Source organism: Neofelis nebulosa, chromosome 16 (assembly GCF_028018385.1).
Source record: "Neofelis nebulosa isolate mNeoNeb1 chromosome 16, mNeoNeb1.pri, whole genome shotgun sequence".
NCBI lineage: Eukaryota > Metazoa > Chordata > Mammalia > Carnivora > Felidae > Neofelis > Neofelis nebulosa.
This window is the reverse complement of record NC_080797.1, coordinates 30,115,118-30,134,267: the sequence shown is the minus strand read 5'-3', so window position 1 is coordinate 30,134,267 and position 19,150 is coordinate 30,115,118. Positions and strand designations below refer to the sequence as shown.

General features: G+C 36.6%; 1 protein-coding gene across 9 annotated transcripts in view; it reads left to right on the top strand.

The window, feature by feature from the left end:
* Nucleotides 1–19,150, top strand: part of EFCAB13 (EF-hand calcium binding domain 13) — a 185,507-nt gene that overhangs the window by 100,388 nt on the left and 65,969 nt on the right. For 8 of the 9 annotated variants that reach the window (XM_058702937.1, XM_058702939.1, XM_058702938.1 and 5 more), the window contains 6 exons: nucleotides 466–615; nucleotides 2,133–2,183; nucleotides 5,817–5,960; nucleotides 7,735–7,806; nucleotides 11,510–11,653; nucleotides 15,529–15,600. In XM_058702937.1, the coding sequence (XP_058558920.1) occupies nucleotides 466–615; nucleotides 2,133–2,183; nucleotides 5,817–5,960; nucleotides 7,735–7,806; nucleotides 11,510–11,653; nucleotides 15,529–15,600 (633 nt within the window). The remainder of the gene's footprint in view (nucleotides 1–465; nucleotides 616–2,132; nucleotides 2,184–5,816; nucleotides 5,961–7,734; nucleotides 7,807–11,509; nucleotides 11,654–15,528; nucleotides 15,601–19,150) is intronic. The other variant, XM_058702941.1, reaches the window with a different exon arrangement.

The following is a 19,150-nucleotide window of genomic DNA, read 5'->3' as shown; positions in this document are numbered from 1 at the left end:
TAGTTCAGATGTTTGATATTATCATGCTAAACATAATAGGCTTTGCTGATTCTCTAAATTGGGTAAAGTGAGCTGACAAGAGCAAGGGGTGTAGGGAAAGAAAGTTGAAAGGGAAGGATTGGAGTTTGGGAGCAGTTGTGACGAATGGATGGTATTTTTTATGAAATGGTGAGCTCGTTAATAGAATAACTAGAGAAACTTTGGCATACTTTTTTGTTCATAAAGGAATAGCCCACGCAGAACCCGGAGTTTTAACAAAATAATTTTAAGAATAAAGATAAGGGGCTATAGAAAACTATAATGGAGAATGGATTGCTCTACCTTTTTAAATGGCCACATGTGGGTAGTGGCTGCCATTTTGGACAGTGCAAAACTGGAAGAATCCATCAGTTTTACTGTTATGTTCCAAAAATTTAGATCCGTGGACTGAATTACATGTTGCATGTATATTCTCTGTGTTTGTAGCATTGAATGACATCATCGGTACATTGGAATGTATGGAGGAAAGTGATCAGTCTGGCAAGGACAACTATGCAGATGTACTTGGAAACACCAATAGAATTTATTTCACTGATAATAGTTTTCAAGAAGTACTGGATGATTCCTTGCTCGATGGTGAGTTGATTGAGCAGATAACCAGCAACTTGTAATAAAAATTTCTTCTAAAATTTTATCCAAGGTTTTAAAATATTTTACCAAATACTTACTTAATTAAATCTTAATACTTAGTTCCTAAATACTACTGTAAATGTATTGAAATGCAATTTACTACAGATCAGATTTAGAGATATATCTTATATTCTATATTCACGGAGATTTAGTTATTACAATATCAAATTCCTGGATGATCTCTTGGACTGCATTGTAAACTTGGTCTGAAAGTATTTATATATGTTGTCATATGGCTTTAAAATGTTTATTTCTAGAGTAATTTCATTTCAAAGTTAATCCCTTTCCTTTTATGAATTTTAGAGAGGTCCTAATAGTTGTCTAGCTTTCTTTTTCTTTTAGGTGAGAGGCTCTTTGAAAAATACAAGTTATTGTTGAACAATTAAACCATTGGTCTATATAACATTCTGTGTAAGTGTTGATCTGGCTATTTGCTCTATTTACAAAGAATTTACCTGATCCATCCATATTCTTATCTGGGATATACCCAGATGGATTTTATCAATACTTGGAAAGCCATCTCCTGCCTTTAAATTTAACTTCAGCTAAAAAATGAGATCAGATCTGTGTCTCAGGGAAAACTGGCAATCTGCAAAGACAGTTTCGATTGTCAAAACTGATGGGGGAGGAATGCTGGGATCTGGTGAGTAGAGGTGAGGGATGCTACTAACCACCCTATAATGTATAGGACAGCACTCCCCCACATAATTAGCTGGCCCCAAATGTAATTTTGCTCAGGTTGAGAAATTCTGTTTTAGAGTTATCTTGTAAAAGTGCCAAACCTACTATTTTGAAAGTACTTTTTAATAGGTTAGTTATATTTTTTTAATCCTGCTTAGATCACATTTTAAAAATTAATGTAAATATAATGTATCTTGATTCTAACCTCCTTTTGCTTCAAGGTAATACCTGTACTAGTTGTGAGTTATTCTAAACTCTCTAACTGCGATGTGGTCCATCTATGCAAATGGACATATTTTGTTTCTATCACTTGTCCCTCAAATAGATCTCTGTATCAATTTTCATTTGTGTAGAAAATGTATAGGATGAAGGGTATAACTGCACCTTGTCCTTAGGAAAAGCTCCAGAATTAGATAGATAGGTAGGCAGGCAGGACTAAAGAAGGACAATTCAGACTAATAATTAAACATGTTATTGAATATATGAGCCTGGGGATTAAGCTGTTCTCTTAGGGATAAAGGAAGCATTTGTAACATTAGAATCTGAGCCACATTTAAGAAGCTTGGTGGAGCTTGACGAATCCATGGAGTCTAAGAAGTAAGAGGAAGATGAGTAGAGAACGTTATTCTGGAAGCTAGTGGAGGATTTTGAGAAGAAGGGGATGGTCAATGCTAAATGTTATTGAGAAATGAAGTATGTAATTTATCCATTGGTTTTCTTCCAAACTGGGTAAAATCAGGATGCCGTTCCTTATGGCATAATCTCTCTATTTAAATTTGCAGACTTTAGGAAAGAGGCTTTGTCTTCAAATCTGAAACTACCAACAGCAGATGGTAAGGACTTTATATATGTATACAAGAAAGCATTCCCTATGAAAGAGTTATTTTTTAGGATCATTGCCAGGTGCCAATGGATTCCTAGTCCATTCTTCCCACTCCAGCCAGAGTAATTTTTTTTTTCAAAAAAGTAATCTGATTGTGTGATGTCCCCCTATTTTCAACTCTTTAAACATTTTCCATTATTGTTAAAGATCAAAATCCTGCATGTCCTAGCTCTCTGGCATAATTTTGTACCATTACCCTTGCTTTCTGCATTTTCAAGTACATTGGCTTTCTTTCATTTCCTTAGAAATCCAACTACAAAGCTTTTGCGTATTTTGTTCCCTGGAATAGTTTTCCCTGACACTCTTTGCCTAGTTAATGTTTACTCATCTTTCAAATGAGTGTTGGGGTGCCTGGGTGACTCAGTTGGTTAAGTGTCTCACTTTGGCTCAGGTCATGATGTCGTAGTGTGTGAGTCTGAGCCCTGTGCTGAGCTTTGTGCTGACAGCTCAGAGCATGGAGCCTGCTTCAGATTCTGTGTCTCCTTCTCTGTCTCAAAAATAGACATTAAAAAAAAAATTGAATGAATGTCAATTTCCTCTAGGGAGCCTGTCATTATCTGCTAGTCGAGGTCAGCTTCTTTTATTATAAGCTTTCATTAAACTATGTCTTTTTCATAGCATTTACTTCATACTATAAATACCCATTAATATTTTTTTAAATGACACTAGAAATGCTCAATATATTTTAGCTTATAAAGTGACAAAAGTAGGAGCATCTGACTGGTTCAGTTGGTAGAACATGCAACTCTTGACCTCAGGGTCATGAGTTCAAGCCCCATGTTGGGTGTAGAGCTTACTTAGGAAAAAAAGTAGCAAAAATATTAGAGAACTTTGAATTATCTTAATTCATTAAGACCAAAATAATATAATTTCTCATTAAACTTTTTTTATTTGAGTACGGTGGGCACACAATGTTATATTCGTTTCAGGTGTAGTGATTCTCTATACATTTTGCTATGCTCACCACAAACATAGCTATTTGTCACCATACAACAATATTACAATATCACTGACTATATTCCCTTTCCTGTGCCTTTTATTCCCATGACATAGTCATTACATTCCTGGAAACCTGTATCTCCTACTCTCCTTTACCCATTTTACCCATTATCCCCCTTTCTCTCCGGCCACCATCAGTTTGTTCCTGTATTTATAGGTCTGATTTTGCTTTTCTTTTTTTTATTTGTTTTTTAGATTCCACATATGAGTGCAATCATATGGTGTTTGTCTTTCTCAGTCTGACATATTTCACTTAGTATGATACCCTCTAGGTCCATCCATGTTGTTGCAAATGGCAAAAAAAATCTCATTCTTTTCCATGGTTTTGTCAAATTCCATAATATACCACATCTTTATTCATTCACCTATTGATAGATAGTTGAGATACTTCCACATCATGGCTGTTGTAAATAATGCTGCAATAAACATATAGGGGTGCATATACCTTTTTGAATTAGTGTTTTTGTTCTCTTTGGGTAAATACCCAGTAGTGGAATTATTGGGTCAAATAGTATTTCTGTTTTTACTTTTTGAGTAACCTCCATACTGTTTCCACATCAGCTGTACCAATTTACATTCCACCAACATTGCACAAGGGCTGCTTTTTCTCCACGTCCTCGCCAGCACTTGTTACTTCTTATGTTTTTGATTTTAGTCATTCTGACACGTGTAAGGTGATATCTCATTGTTATTTTGATTTGCATTTCCCTGAGATGGTGATGAATATCTTTTCGTGTGTCTGTTGGCCATCTGTATGTCTTCTTCAGAAAAATGTCTATTTAGGTCTTCTGCCCATGTTAAAATCTGGTTGTTTTCTAGTCATATTTTTGATTGTTTGGCTAATGATTCTTTTTCTTACGTGCCTGGAAGCATCATTGGGCCAAGAACCATGTTTCCATTTTGCTACAAGTCCTAGCATTGTTTCTCCAGAACCTAGCACAATTTTGGCTTTCAGAAGCCCCTTATTAATAGCTAATTTAATAGCTAATATTAGATGATATTTACTGTGCTAGGCATTGTTTCAAATCTTTTATATTATTGACTTATATAATTGTGAATATTTATGGAATTAAAGAATGACAATAAATCTGTCTTCTTATCTCATTAGCCTCATCTCTCATCACTTCTGCATTTGTATTTATTCTGTAACCATATTACTTATTATAATTTAAATTGGTTCCATATCTTCCATGTGCTTTTGGTTCCATATATTTGCATGTGCTGTTTCCTTTCTGTATATTTTCTGTCAAACAAATTCACATTTTTTCCCCCAAACTCAGCTCAAACATCACTCCTCAACCCATAAGACTTTTCAGAGTTATAGGTTAGGTGAACTGTCTCAGTGCTTTATATCTGAGTGCTTAGTGCTCATATCTGGCACACATTTTTCTCATAGTACCAACTATATAATGTATTATAATTTTATTTACAGACATGACAAATTCAGTCCCTGTCTTCAAGGAATTTAAAGGAAACTCTTTAAGAGGGCTGAAATTTTCATTGTTGGTCTTAGTAGCTATAAAATAAATGTTAGTAAAGATGAATATAGGTCTAAAATGGTATTATGGTATTCCTTCCAACTGAAGGTTTAGATCTGTTAGTATAATGCAACGATTTCCGGACTGTGGAAACATACATGACAACTTCATTTTGGGGTTGAGAGAGAAATGGGGTGAGAAATGGTATTGACAAAAAATTGAAACTCCCAGTAATGATCATGTTTTATATTTTAAATTGGTGTGGTATCAACAGGACTACATTTGGTTGTATGGGTTGTGCTTGCACAAAGATGCCTGGTTGAGAGGGTACAAGTAGAGACTGAAATGCATTCTACATTCCACTGTGCTCTCCAGGCTGGGACCACCAATGCTAGACTGCAGCTACCTAGAGGAATGTATGCCTCTTTGTAACTGATACATAGAGAGGGGTGCCTTTTTTCAATTCACACAAAAGCACAATATAGACTGGTAGTGGCCCTGGAGATCAAGAGCTTTAATCTCAAATTTTAGCATTTTTTTTTGCGTTTATTTCATCAGTTGATAGAAGTCTTTAGATCTACATGTACAGGACATTACTATTATTTAAGAAAGGGTCACAGCTTACTCAGTATTTAATGGATGAGTGGATTCAGGTAACCCATCATATTCTGCATATAATTTTTTGGTTTAATTTTTTCTTTTCTTAAAATGTTTAGTTTTAAGAGACAGAGAGACAGAGAGAGAGAGAGAGAACAAGTGGAAGAGGGGCAGAGAGAGACACACAGAATCTGAAGCAGGCTCTAGGCTCTGAGTTTTTAGCCCAGAGCCCAATGCGGGGCTTAAACCCAGGAACCATGAGATCATGACCTGAGCTGAAGTTGGATGCCTAACCGACTGAGCCACCTAGGCGCCCTTAATTTTTTTAAATGCTGCTTGAAATAAATAGGTTGTCAGTTACAAGTAGAAAATACTTTGCTTTTTTTCTGCAGCGATTTTAGTTAAATATATATACTTAAATTGAGAGTTCACCTATAGTGGACTCTGGACAAACTATTTTGCATTTTTTAAAATAATAGTATCTTATATATATTTATTTATCTTTGTAGCATTTAAAGAAGCTGCTTATATCTTGACAAGTGTTGATAATGGCAAGATTGGCATACGTAACTTGGAGCATGCCCTGAAAAGTTTGAATGTTAATTTAGCTGAGGAGGACGTCAGTGAAGCCCTTAAATATTGTGACATCAGTGGTGAGCATTTTTTTTTGGCTTGAGATTCTGCTAATTTTTCCCTGTTTATAGGAACCAGTTTTAGAGTGTTTTATATGGAGGTAAAATGCTAAAGGCAGTCGCAGTGAGGCTTAGGTTGATATAAATTAGAGCCAAAATAGTCTGCTAATTTATTTACTGACCATATCTATCTGTTCATACTCTACATATGCTTATTTAGATAATTAGCATTCATTTCTTGTAAGCATGGGTGGGAAAATACCATTATGTAATAAAACAAAGACATGACATCAGCAGCTTCATTTTGATCTGCAGTCTTTCTTCAGAGGAGACCCACTTTCACCTTTTATTTTGCTTGTCCCATTCTGCTTTTTTAACCAAAGGAAATACCCAAAGTTTCATTACATCTCAGAAGAATAATTATTTAGTCTTGATCATTGTTTCCAAGTGGTCACATATTTATCTTTGTTTTCCATCTTTGACTTCATGTATTGTGAACTTGATCTCCTTTCCTATTTACATCCACTCTTAAGTGTCAAATCGTGTAGGAATACTTCTAGAAGCTGGTGAGTTTTACCAGTTTTAGGTGGCTTTTTATTTGGGGTTTATCTTAACCAGCTTGTTTTTTCTATGGGAATCCCATGAGCATGTCTTAGGTTTAAGAGTACCTCCCCAGCATTGTTTGGTTATTGCTTTTGCCATAGATTATTATTGACTTCAATCAATTTTTATGTTTTGACCTGGGGTTTTTCATACATGAGAGTGGTATAAATTTAGACCCTAAGCCCACATGAGATGCAGGAGATTTTTCACAGGTGATCTTTTTTACCCACTGCCTCTCAAAATTGGGAAGATTTAGGTCACCTTGGTGTTTACATGGGCCAGTGAATATAATATTTTAACCTCCCTTTCACTGGATTGAAATTCTTTAAGCATCCCAGTTTCATTTGGTATCTAAATTCAAACTCTCCGTGTAGCAGGACCCAAGTTTTCTTTTATGAATATGCATGAACATTTAAATCAAGCACCTTGCTGCTTTTGGATCTAATATGTATCCCCAAATAGCTGTAGGCTTAGTATTCACTTGGTTTTCCCCTCTGGATCTCTGTGCCCACTTAACGTTTTATTATTTCCTTTTCATACAACTTGATAATGTATTTATAGAATAAAGTATTTCACACAGCATCTTTAGGAATTTGTAATCATTCCTGTGCTACCCAGCTTGCCATTTTGTTATAAGTTAAAGTCTTTTCGTTGTAGGTATAGCCCTATATTTTCTGCTGTGGTTACATTACTGCATTTTATTTCCTCTGTGTGTGTGTGTGTGTGTCCCCCGATAGTTAACATTGTCACCTCTGGCCTTAGACTGCCTTAGTTCAAATATAGCCTCGAGCACTTTCTGGCTCTTGTGACCTAGACAAGTTATTTAATTTCTCTTTGCTTTCATCTTTTAAGGATAGGCACATCAAGCATGTTATAGAATTCTTGTGCATATTTTAGTTAATAAATGTGAAGCATCATAAAAGGATACTTAGTGTACATAAGGAACTCAAAAGTTATTTTAAGTTCTTACTTTTGAGTAAGAAGTCAAAAAAAGTGAACTATTAATATCATTAACTGATCAATGGGTGTGGTTCCTGAAAGTATGAAAAATTACATTGAAATAGTTTCAGCCAGTTGAGAGAGAAAATAAGGTAGAATGAGATTTTAGGTATTGTTAATCAGAGCCTTTATTTTGTGTACTGACTGAGTATCAGGGTTTTAATGACAATATGCTTGATTTTGATATTTCCAGATAATAATGAGGTGAATTTAAAAGATTTCTTTGAAAGAATTAAAGGAAGTCCACCTTTCAGAGAGTCCGTAGGTAAGTGAATACTTCCAGTTTAAAGAAGTGACTGTAAAATAAAGATAATGAAATCACATTTAAAAAAAATCACTAAATGGATTTCAAGTGTTTAATTTGTAGTCTCTATAGTTTCAAAAAGGATTTCAAGCAGCTTATGCGATATAAAAAAAAAACAAGTGAAAATGGGGCAAAGTTATAAAGGAGGGAAAAGAAATAAAACAGGGTTGAAGAAGATACACAGTAAATACCTTTGCTGTTAATATAAAGTCCTTCCTCAAGAGGGGATAAATTTTTCTTCACTCAGGGGGTTCTGGATCTATGAATTAAATCAGGTGTGGAAATTGGGTGAGGGACCACTACCCTCTGTGCTGTCTCAAGACAGGCCTTTGGAGTTTTCTTTTTTTTTTTTTTTTTTTTTTTAATTTATTTTTGGGACAGAGAGAGACAGAGCATGAACGGGGGAGGGGCAGAGAGAGAGGGAGACACAGAAGCGGAAACAGGCTCCAGGCTCTGAGCCATCAGCCCAGAGCCTGACGCGGGGCTCGAACTCACGGACCGCGAGATCGTGACCTGGCTGAAGTCGGACGCTCAACCGACTGCGCCACCCAGGCGCCCCATGGCCTTTGGAGTTTTCAGGTTTACCCAAATGGACTGGCCATTGATTTCATTCATAGAAATCTTAGCTTCATCTATCTAGTTTCTTTAAATGTTTGGGCCATTAATCCCTGTATCATTCTTACAGCCATGTCATTTCTGTGGCCTAACCACATCATTTTGCCCCTGCTGCATAAAGACAATTGCTTGGTCTTTGTCCCCAAAGTTCCTCTCGTGCTCCTTGAAATTAGGGAAACCATTTCAACACCAGCATCTTTCCCTAAACCCCCATGTCTACAGAGAACACCTACCAAAGAACTCTCCGCAAATGCAGACACCCCTGCCAACAATGTATTTCTAAATGCGTTGGGGAAACAAATGTCTTTTTTTCTTCACGTTTGAGTATCTCTAAAATTAGAACACCTTTATAATCAATGGCACTACTTATCAAATGTACATTTTTACTGAGATATAAATCACATACCATAAAATCTCATCCTTTTTTTTTTAATTTTTTTTTTTAATGTTTATTTTTGAGACAGGGAGAGACAGCATGAACGGGGGAGGGTCAGAGAGAGAGGGAGACACAGAATCTGAAACAGGCTCCAGGCTCTGAGCTGTCAGCATGATGTGGGGCTCGAACCCACGAAACCATGAGATCATGACCTGAAGTCGGCCGCTCAACCGACTGAGCCACCCAGGTGCCCCAGCATACTGTTTTTAAGGTTCACCTGTATTATAACATAAATGAGTACTTTATTCCTTTTCGTGGTAGAATAATATTCTGTGGTTATACCACATTTTCTTTGGCCATTTATCAGTTCATAGACATTTGGGTTGTTTCCCTTTTTTGGCCACTAAGAATGATGCTGCTATGAACATGTGTACATTTTTTTGAGTACAGGTTTTTGTGTGGACGTACATTTACATTTCTCTCAGGTACCTACCTAGGAATGGAACTGCTGGGTCACGTGGTAACTTTACATTCAACTTGAGGAGCTGCTGGAATGTTTTCCAAAGCAACTGCCCCATTTTACATTCCCAACAGCATTGTACATTTCTTTAAATCCTTGTCAGTACTGGGGCGCCTGGGTGGCTCAGTCGTTAAGTGTCCGACTTCGGCTCAGGTCACGATCTCGTGGTCCGTGAGTTCAAGCCCCGCGTCGGGCTCTGGGCTGATGGCTCAGAGCCTGGAGCCTGCTTCCGATTCTGTGTCTCCCTCTCTCTCTGCCCCTCCCCCGTTCATGCTCTGTCTCTGTCTCAAAAATAAATAAAAACATTAAAAAAATTTAAAAAAAGTTTTTAAATCCTTGTCAGTACTTGTTACATTGTCTGTCTTTTTTATTCTAGCCTAGTCTCACAAGTATCTCACCGTGGTTTTGTTTTGCATTTCCCTGATGGCTAATAACTTTGAACATCTTTACATGTGTTTACTGGCCATTTAGAGATATGTACCCTTTGCTTATTTTAAAATTGGGTTATTTGTCACGTTGTTAGGGTTCTTATATCCTGGATACTATAGCTTTATCAGATAGATGATTTGCAAATCTTTTCTCCAATTTTATGGGTCTTTTCTCTTTCTTGGTGGTGTCCTCTGAAGCACAAATGTTTTTAAATTGGGTGAAATCCAGTTTATATTTTCTTTTGTCACTTCTTTTGATATCATGTCTAAACATAATCCAAGATCATTAAGATTTATACTAATGTTTTCTTCTAAGAATTTTATAGTTTTAGCCTTTTAATTTCAATCTTTGATTCATTTTGAGTTAATGTTTGTATGTGGTGTGAGATGGGAGTCCACTTTAATTCTTTTGCATGCAGATAGCCAGTTACCCCAGCATCATTTGTTGACAAGATCATTCTTTTCCCCCTTAAATAAATGGTTTTGCCATCCTTGTAAAAAATCAATTGATCAGAAATGTATGGATTTATTTCTAGACTCCCAGTTCCATTCCATTGATTTTTATTTATTCTTATGCCACATGGTCTTAATCACTATAGCTTTGTAGTAAAGTAATAACCTAAACAGTAATTTTCAACCAGAGCAGGGCATCAAATTTACCTATAAAGCTTGAGTTACCTGGTTCTACTTCTGACTATGATGGAGTAGCTTATGTGAAACCAACCCTCCTGCTGAGAACAGCTGGTAAAATGTGGACTAAATTAAACAGCATCAACAACCACAACTGTTTGAAGGCATTGGAAAGTGACCAAGGCTGTCAAGATTTGTGGGGCTATAAGATAAATATAAAGAGCACGACTTACAGAAACAGCACCTCCTCCTTCTTCTTCTTCTTCTTCTTCTTCTTCTTCTTCTTCTTCTTCTTCTTCTTCTTCTTCTGTCTCTGTAACATAACTTTAAGTGAAATAAGGCAATAAAGTTCTGATGTAAACTTCTTTGTAATGCTTCACAATTATTTCAGGGTCCACATATGAAGTATTATGTAGCTGTAGGCATCATGGTTGACCAGTTACATACGTCTACTTGAAAGGCACAGTAGTTAAGAGCATGGGCTTTGGAAATATCGTGCCTGGATTTGAATCCTGGCCCTGCCACTTAATACCAGTATATTCTTTAGTAAATCACTTAATCTCACAAACCTCGGGGCGCCTGGGTGGCTCAGTTGGTTAAGCGCCCAACTTCAGCTCAGGTCATGATTTCGTGGTTAGTGAGTTTGAGCCCCACGTTGGAGTCTGTGCTGACAGCTCAGAACCCGGAGCCTGCTTCGGATTCTGCATCTTTGTCTCTCTCTGACCCTTCCCTGCTCATGGTCTGTCTGTCTGTCTGTCTGTCTGTCTCTCTCTCTCTCTCAAAAATAAATAAACATTAAAAAAAATTTTTAAATCTCACCTCAATTCCTTCATCTGAAAAATGGGGATAATAATGCCTATCTTGGAATTATTATAGGTAATAATAGACTTAAATAGGTAAAGTAGAAGTACTCAGAAGAGTCTCCAGCACTTAGTGTTCAGTAACTGCTAGCTGTTATAATACACAATGGTTTTTAAAACTACTAGTAATTTCATGTAAAGTTCTTTTATGCAACTCAAGCCCATTAAGTGAAAGTGAACAATGTACTCTTATTTCTGCTGTTGAAGCATGTTTTTGCTCTTTTTTTTTTCTCAGTTACACAGCTACTCTTCATTACTATTCAAATTCTCCAGAATGATCTAATTGATGTCTCTAGCCTCAAGGCATTATTGATGAACAATGACTTTCATGCAGCTAATGTTTTACTTGATGAAGTATTAAGACATGGACCTGAACATGGTTAGTAGTCTGAATGCATCTAGTTGTAAAGGCCATCATCTACCAGTGGGGATGGGAGATGTATGGATGGGATATACAGCAATGGAGGGCACCCTGGGGGGGGGGCGCTGCAGTGAGATGACTGGTGAGCACCAGTGCCACCATAGTGTGCCAAGCCTGAGCTCTGTGAAACTGAACAGATGGGTGAGTCTGGGCCTACTTTATCCCTGTGGGTGGTGGTACTTGGGAGATGAGGTCACTTTGTGAACTGACTGGCACGGGCAGTATTCAATCAGAATGCCATGCACAGAGTACAACAGAGTCCGTGAGGCCCTTCGCCACGTGTTAACCCTTTGGAAGGTAAACTATGCTGATATCCAGGAATACCTCAGGGGGTGTTGCCTGCGGCATTGGCTCAGGGAAGCAGATGTTTATAAATGTACAAAATAACTGCGTTATTTTAATGACTGGTATTGTTGAATATCATTTTTGCTACGTTTTCAAAAGAGTTGGGGAATATTCTTTACTTTCCTATTCTCTGTAAGAGATTTTTTTCTTCCTCAAATGTTAAGCAGAACTCACAGGTGAAGCCTTATGGGCCTAGAGTTTTATTTATGGAAAAATTCTGGATTATTGATTTAATTTCTGAAATTGTATGGTATTACCAAGAAAATATTTCTATTTTCCTGTCAATTTTGGCAGGCTGTGTCTTTATAGGAATTTGTCCATTTCATCTGACTTTTCAAATGTATTGGATAAAGTTGTCCTTGACATCTGCTTTTTATCTTTTTTGATTTCTGCTTCATCTGTAATGATACCTTCATTTTCATCCTCAATATTAGTGACTTAGAGCTTTTTTTTCCCCCCACTCCACCTCCACAGAGTTTTTCTTTTCCTTTTTGTAAAATTGAGATATAATGGGCATATAATAACATTATGTAAGTTTAGGGTGTCCAATGTGTTGATTTGATACATTTATATATTGCAATATAATTATCACTGTAATGTTATCTAACACCTCTATCACATCACGTAATTATCACAATTTCTTTTTTTGTGGTGAGAACATTTAAGATCTAGTCTCTTAGCAACTTTCAATTATGTCATACAGTATTAGATCAGCACAGCATTAGATTTCCAGAATTTATTCATTTTAACTGCAAATTTGTACTTTTTAACAGTATCTCTCCAATCACCCCACTCCCTAAGTCCTTGGTAACCACCATTCTACTCTCTTTCTGTGAGATCGGCTTTTTTAGATTCCACATATTAGCGATATATACAACATTTGTCTTTGGCTTATCTCCTCTAAGCATAAGGACTTCAAGATCCTACCATCTTGTTGCAAATGACAGGATTTCTCTCTTTCTCATGGCTGAAAAATATTCTGTTGTATATTTTCACACTACCTCTGTTTATTCATCTGTTGATGAGCACTTAGATTGTTTCCATATTTTAGCCATTGTGAATAATGCTGAAATAGACACAGGAGTATGTCTTCAAGATCCTGTTTTCGTTTCCTTTGAATATACACTTATAAGGGGAATTGATGGTTCATATTGTAGTTCTATTTTTAATTTTGAGGGGAATTTCTATACTATTGTCCATAGTGGCTGCACCAATTTACATTGCCACCAACAGTGTATGAGGGTTCCCATTCTCCACATCATCACAAATCCTGATCTCCGGTCTTCCTGATAATAGCCATTCTAACAGGTTTGAGCAATATCTCATTGTGGTTATGATTTGTATTTCCCTGATGGTTAGTGATGTTGAACACCATTTCATGCACCTGTTGGTCATTTGGATGTCTTCTTTGGGAAAATGCCTATTCTATTGCTCTGCCCATTTTTAAAATAGTTCATTTGCTTGTTTGTTATTGAGCTGTGTGAATTCTTTGTTATATATTTTGGATAATAATCCTTTATCAGATATATGGTTTGCAAATATTTTCTCTCATTCTGTAGGTTGCCTTTTCATTTTGCCGATTGTTTCTTTTGCTGTACAAAAGTTTTTAAGTTGAATGTAGTTCTGGGGTGCCTGGGTGGCTCAGTCGGTTAAGCGTCCGACTACAGCCAGTTAAGCTTTCGACTTCAGGTCTTGATCTCATGATTCTTGAGTTCAAGCACCATGTCGGGCTCTGTGCTGACGGCTTGGAGCTTGCTTCAGTTTCTGTGTCTCCCTCTCTCTCTGCCCCTCCCTGCTCATGCTCTGTGTCTTTCTCTCTCACAAATAAATAAACATTAAAAAAAAGAAAAATCTTAAGTTGGATCTAGTTCTACTTGTTGATTTCTGCTTTTGTTGTTTGTGCTTTTGGTGTCATGTCCAAAAAATCATTGCCAAGACCAATGTCTGAAAGCTGTTTCCTTATGTTTTCTTTACAGTATCAGATCTTACAATTAAATCTTTAATTCATTTTGAGGTAATTTTGGGGAGTATCCCAAGTGGTTATTCAGTTTCCCAACACCATTTGTTGAAGAGACCATCCTTTCTCCATTGAATGTTCTTGGCTGCCTCGTCAAATATTAGTTGAGCATATGGGGGGTTTATTTCTGGGCTCTGTCACTTCTACTGTAAACTTTTCTACTTTTTTTTTTTTTTTTGCATTGGTCTTTTTTTTTCTTCCTTTTCTCTCTCCCCCTCCTTTTTTTTCCCCCCCTTTTGGTTCTTTTCATGTCTATCCTTTATGTCCCTTACTATAGTTTGTCACATCCATTCCACCTTGTGTACCTTTACTTTACTTGAGTCTTTATTTTGGAGCTGACTTGGTCTTTCTACACAATCTATTTTCTGAGTTGTTGGCTCCCATCTCAAATCTTCCTTTGTCCATTTCTATCCTGATTTGTTGAAAGAGTTGAGGGTGTTGGGCGGCACATTCAGTGTGGAGCTCTGTCTTCAGTTTCTACTGAAGTAAGTGAAGTCCGTTTACTTTAATGGCACCTTTGGGGCAGAGGGTGGGAGGTGGGGGTAGTGAGCCTTCTGACATTTTGATACTGTTTAGTAGGGACTTCATCTTTAACTGCTTCTTTCTTTTCCTTCACCACCAAATCCTATGCACTGAGTTCCACATCAAGATGCCATCTTTGGTCCTATGGATTTCTAAGCCTTTTTCTTAGATTTCTCCAGAGTAAATTTAGGTGGTTACCATTATCCTAAAAGTAGTGTTTCTTAACCTTTAAAAAAATATATCACTCCCCTAAGGAGACTTTTTAGACATTTTTGTCTTTTTTCACCATCCCACACGCTATGAATGTTTAATGCCAAAAATAAATATTTGCTTATGTATTGTGGCCACAAACCATTGTAATGGCTAAGATTTTTTTCCCCTCCAAGAACCTGTTTTCCTTCCTGAAAGCCTATCACCCTCAGTGAAAATGCATGTCCTAAAGGTATCTAGAACTTTAGTTTCTGCTTATACTGCTAAACCCTATTTTCTAGAATTTCACTTAGATGTTAACACATTTGTAAGGAATATTGGCCTATAGCCTCTTTGCCTGCCCACCATGTGTTTGTTTTGTTTTGCTTTGGTAGTTTTTGGACAAGTAGGAGCTACTGAAGGGTTTTATTCAGAGGAGTAACCAGATTTTTTTTTAAAGAGAAAGACCTCTCTTGCTGCATTGTTTAAAATAAATGGAGAGAAATGAGACTGATGCGATAGATTTTTAGCAATGCTATTGTAATAGCATAGGCATTAACTAATATAGTGATATATTCAAGAAGTATTTGGAAATAATTGAACAGAAATTGATAATCATATGTATGCAGAAGTTAAGGAAGAAGGAACAGTACAGGCTGACCCCCGGGCTTTTCACCTTTGTTATAACTTGACTATTAACTGCTGACAGATTAATTCAGAAGCAGTAATTCCTTCATCTACATTTTACTTTGCATTACAGAAAATGGCAAGGTTACCTTTGAAGAATTTTTTATTAAGTTCTGTGATACATTGAACATGCCTAAAGCCTCAGGTGAGTTCCACTTAATATGTATCTACTGGCTCCGTGTGGAAGGACAGGCAGTGGTTTTCATGTTAAAACAACACAGGATTGGGGCGTCTGCATCACTCAGTTGGTTGAGCAACTGACTCTTGACTTCGGCTCAGGTCATGATTCCAGGGTCATGGGCTCAACCTGCATCCATTCGCGCTGAGTATGAAGCCTGCTTAAGATTTCCTCTCTCCCTTCATCCTTCTCCCCAGCTTGTGCTCTCTCTCTCCCTAAAATAGCAAACAAACAAACAAACAAAATCTTTTAAAAAACACACAGGATTAGATAAAGCACAGGTAAGTAAGAAACAATATAAAGATAAAACAATATAGGGGCACCTTGGTGGCTCAGTTGTTTAAGCGTCAGACTTCGGCTCAGGTCATGATCTTGTGGTCTGTGAGTTGGAGCCCCCCATCAGGGTCTCTGCTGACAGCTCAGAGCCTGGAGCCTGCTTCGGATTCTGTGTCTCCCTCCCTCACTGCTCCTCCCCCACTCGCTCTCGGTTTCCCTGTCTCTCTCTTTCTCAAAAATAAACAAACATTAAATTTTTTAAAAGATAAAACAATACAGTATTAGTTTATATAACTTGTGTTTGAATTATATGGCAAAGACTGCTAAGTTTACCCCAAACTCAAAGTTATGGGTGGTTTTACTTTGATAGTGCTAGAAAAATATTAGATTATATACTGTTCTCTGAGATTATTCACTAGGTATATCTGACCTGAATTTATTAGAATATTATAAACAATGAGAAAATAATTATTAGAATGCAAATTGGTGCAGTCACTGTGGAAGACAATATGGAGTTTCCTCAAAAAGTTAAAAATAGAACTACCCCATGACCCAGCAATTTCACTACTAGGTATTTACACAAAAGGTATACAAATACTAATTTGAAGGGCCACATGCACCCTGATGTTTATAGCAGCATTGTCAACAATTGCCAAATTATGGGGAAAACCCAAATGTCCATGGATTGATGAATGAATAAAGAAGTTATGGTGTATGTATATGTATATGTAATGGAATATTACTCAGCCATCAAAAGAATGAAATCTTGCCATTTGCAACAATGTGGATGGAACCAGACTGGATTATGCTAAGTGAGATAAGTCAGGCAGAGAAAGACAAATACCTATGATTTCACACATGTGGAATTTAAGAAACAAAACGGATGAACATAGGGGAAGGTGGGGGAAAGAGAGAGAAGCAAACCATATAAAGAGTCTTAACTATAGTGAACAAACTGAGGGTTGATGGAGGTAGGTGGGCAGGGGATGGGCTAAAAGGATGATGGGTATTAAGGAGGGCATTTGTTACGTTGAACACTAGGTGTCATATGTAAGTGATGAATCACTAAATTCTACTGAAACCAATAGTACACTATATGTTAACTAACTAGAATTTAAATAAAAAATTGAAAAATGAAAAGAAGACAACTTTAAAACTTTTGACCAACCTAGCAAAGTGGATTTTATACCTATCTTTTCTGTTTTTATGTATTCTCAACTACTCTCTTGACTATATTTTTGAGGAGCAAATTTATATTTATTGCAGTATAACTTGCATGTAGTAAAATTCACCTTTTTTTAGGTATATCGTTTTTTGAATTCTTTTTTTTTTTCAACGTTTTTTTTATTTTATTTTTGGGACAGAGAGAGACAAAGCATGAACGGGGCAGGGGCAGAGAGAGAGGGAGACACAGAATCGGAAACAGGCTCCAGGCTCCGAGCCATCAGCCCAGAGCCTGACGCGGGGCTCGAACTCACGGACCGCGAGATCGTGACCTGGCTGAAGTCGGACACTTAACCGACTGCGCCACCCAGGCGCCCCTGAATTCTTAAAAATAATGTCATGTAACCATTACTAAACAGCACATAGACTGTATCACCACAGAAGTTTCTTTGTGTCCTTTTGTAGCCCATCCATTTCGCTAACCCTCATTCCTGGTGACCCCTGATCTATTCTTTGACTCTAAAGTTTTGCCTTTTCTAGGATGTCATGTAAATGGAATCATAACATATGAAGCTCATTTGAGTCTGGCTTCTTTCACATAGCATATTATACTTTACATTCATCAACTTTTTGCATGCAGTGTGTTTATTTTTATTGATGAGTATTATTCCATTACATGAATGTAATGTTTGTATATTTACCAATTGATAAACTATTGAAGTCTCCTGGGTTTTGGTGATTATGAGTGAAGCTTCTATAAATATTTATGTACAGGTATTTGTGTGGACATATATTTTCATTTCTCCTAGTTGAATACCTAGAAATGGGATTGCTGGGATATATATTTAAATTGATAGAAACTGCCAAACATCAATTTATGATAGATAACATCCATTTATGATTAAAAAAAACCTCTCAACAAAGTGTGTACAGAAGAAACATACCTCAGCTTAATGAAGGCCATATATGAAAGGCCACATATATGCTCAATGGGGAAAAACTGAAAGCTTTTCTTCTAAGATCAGGAACAAGACAAGGATGCCTATTCTTGCCAGTTTTTTTGTTTTGTTTTGTTTGCTAAAATATAGTTTACATAAAATGTTATATTAGTTTCAGGCATACAACATAGTGGTTCAATAATTCTATGTATTGCTCACTTCTCACCATGATAAGTGTAGTTATCATCTGTCACAATAAAATGTTATTACAGTGTTATTGACTATATTCCCTATGCCGTAATTTTTCTCACTACTTTCACTCAACTTGTATTCATAGTATTGGAAGTCCTACTGAGAACAATTAGGCAAGAAAAGGAAACAAAAGTCATCCAAATTGGAAAGAAAGAAGTAAAACTGTTACTATTTGCAGATAACACAACATTATATGTAGAAAACCCTAAAGGCCCTATTAAAAAAAAAAACTGTTAGAACTAATAAATTCAGTAAAGTTGCACCATATGAAATCAAATAGAAAAGCCAGTTGCATTTCTATTTGCTAATAAACTATCAGAAAGAAATTAAGAAAACTATCCCATTACAATTGCATTGAAAAGAATAAAATACCTAAGAATAAATTTAACCAAGGAGGTGAAAGACCTGTACACTGAAAACTATAAGACATTGAAGAAAGAAATTGAAGATGATGCAAATGAATGGAAAGATATTCCATGCTTGTGGAGTCAAAGAATTAATAATGTTAAAATGTCCATACTACCCAAAGCGATATATGGGCTCAATGCAATCCCTATCAAAATTCCAATGGCATTTTTCACACTTAGAACAAACAATCCTAAAATTTGTATGGAGCCATAAAGCTGGAGCCATCATACTTTCTGATTCCAAACTTTATTACAAAAGTATAGTAATCAAAACTCTATGATATTGGCATAAAAACAGACATCAGTGGAACAGAACAGAGAGCTCAGAAATAAACCCTTGCATATACGGTCAATTCATTTATGACAAACGAGGCAAGAATATATAGTGGGGAAAGGACAGATTCTTCAATAAGTGGTGTTGGGAAAACTAGACAACCACATGCAAAAGAATGAAACTGGATTCCTATCTTAGACTATGAT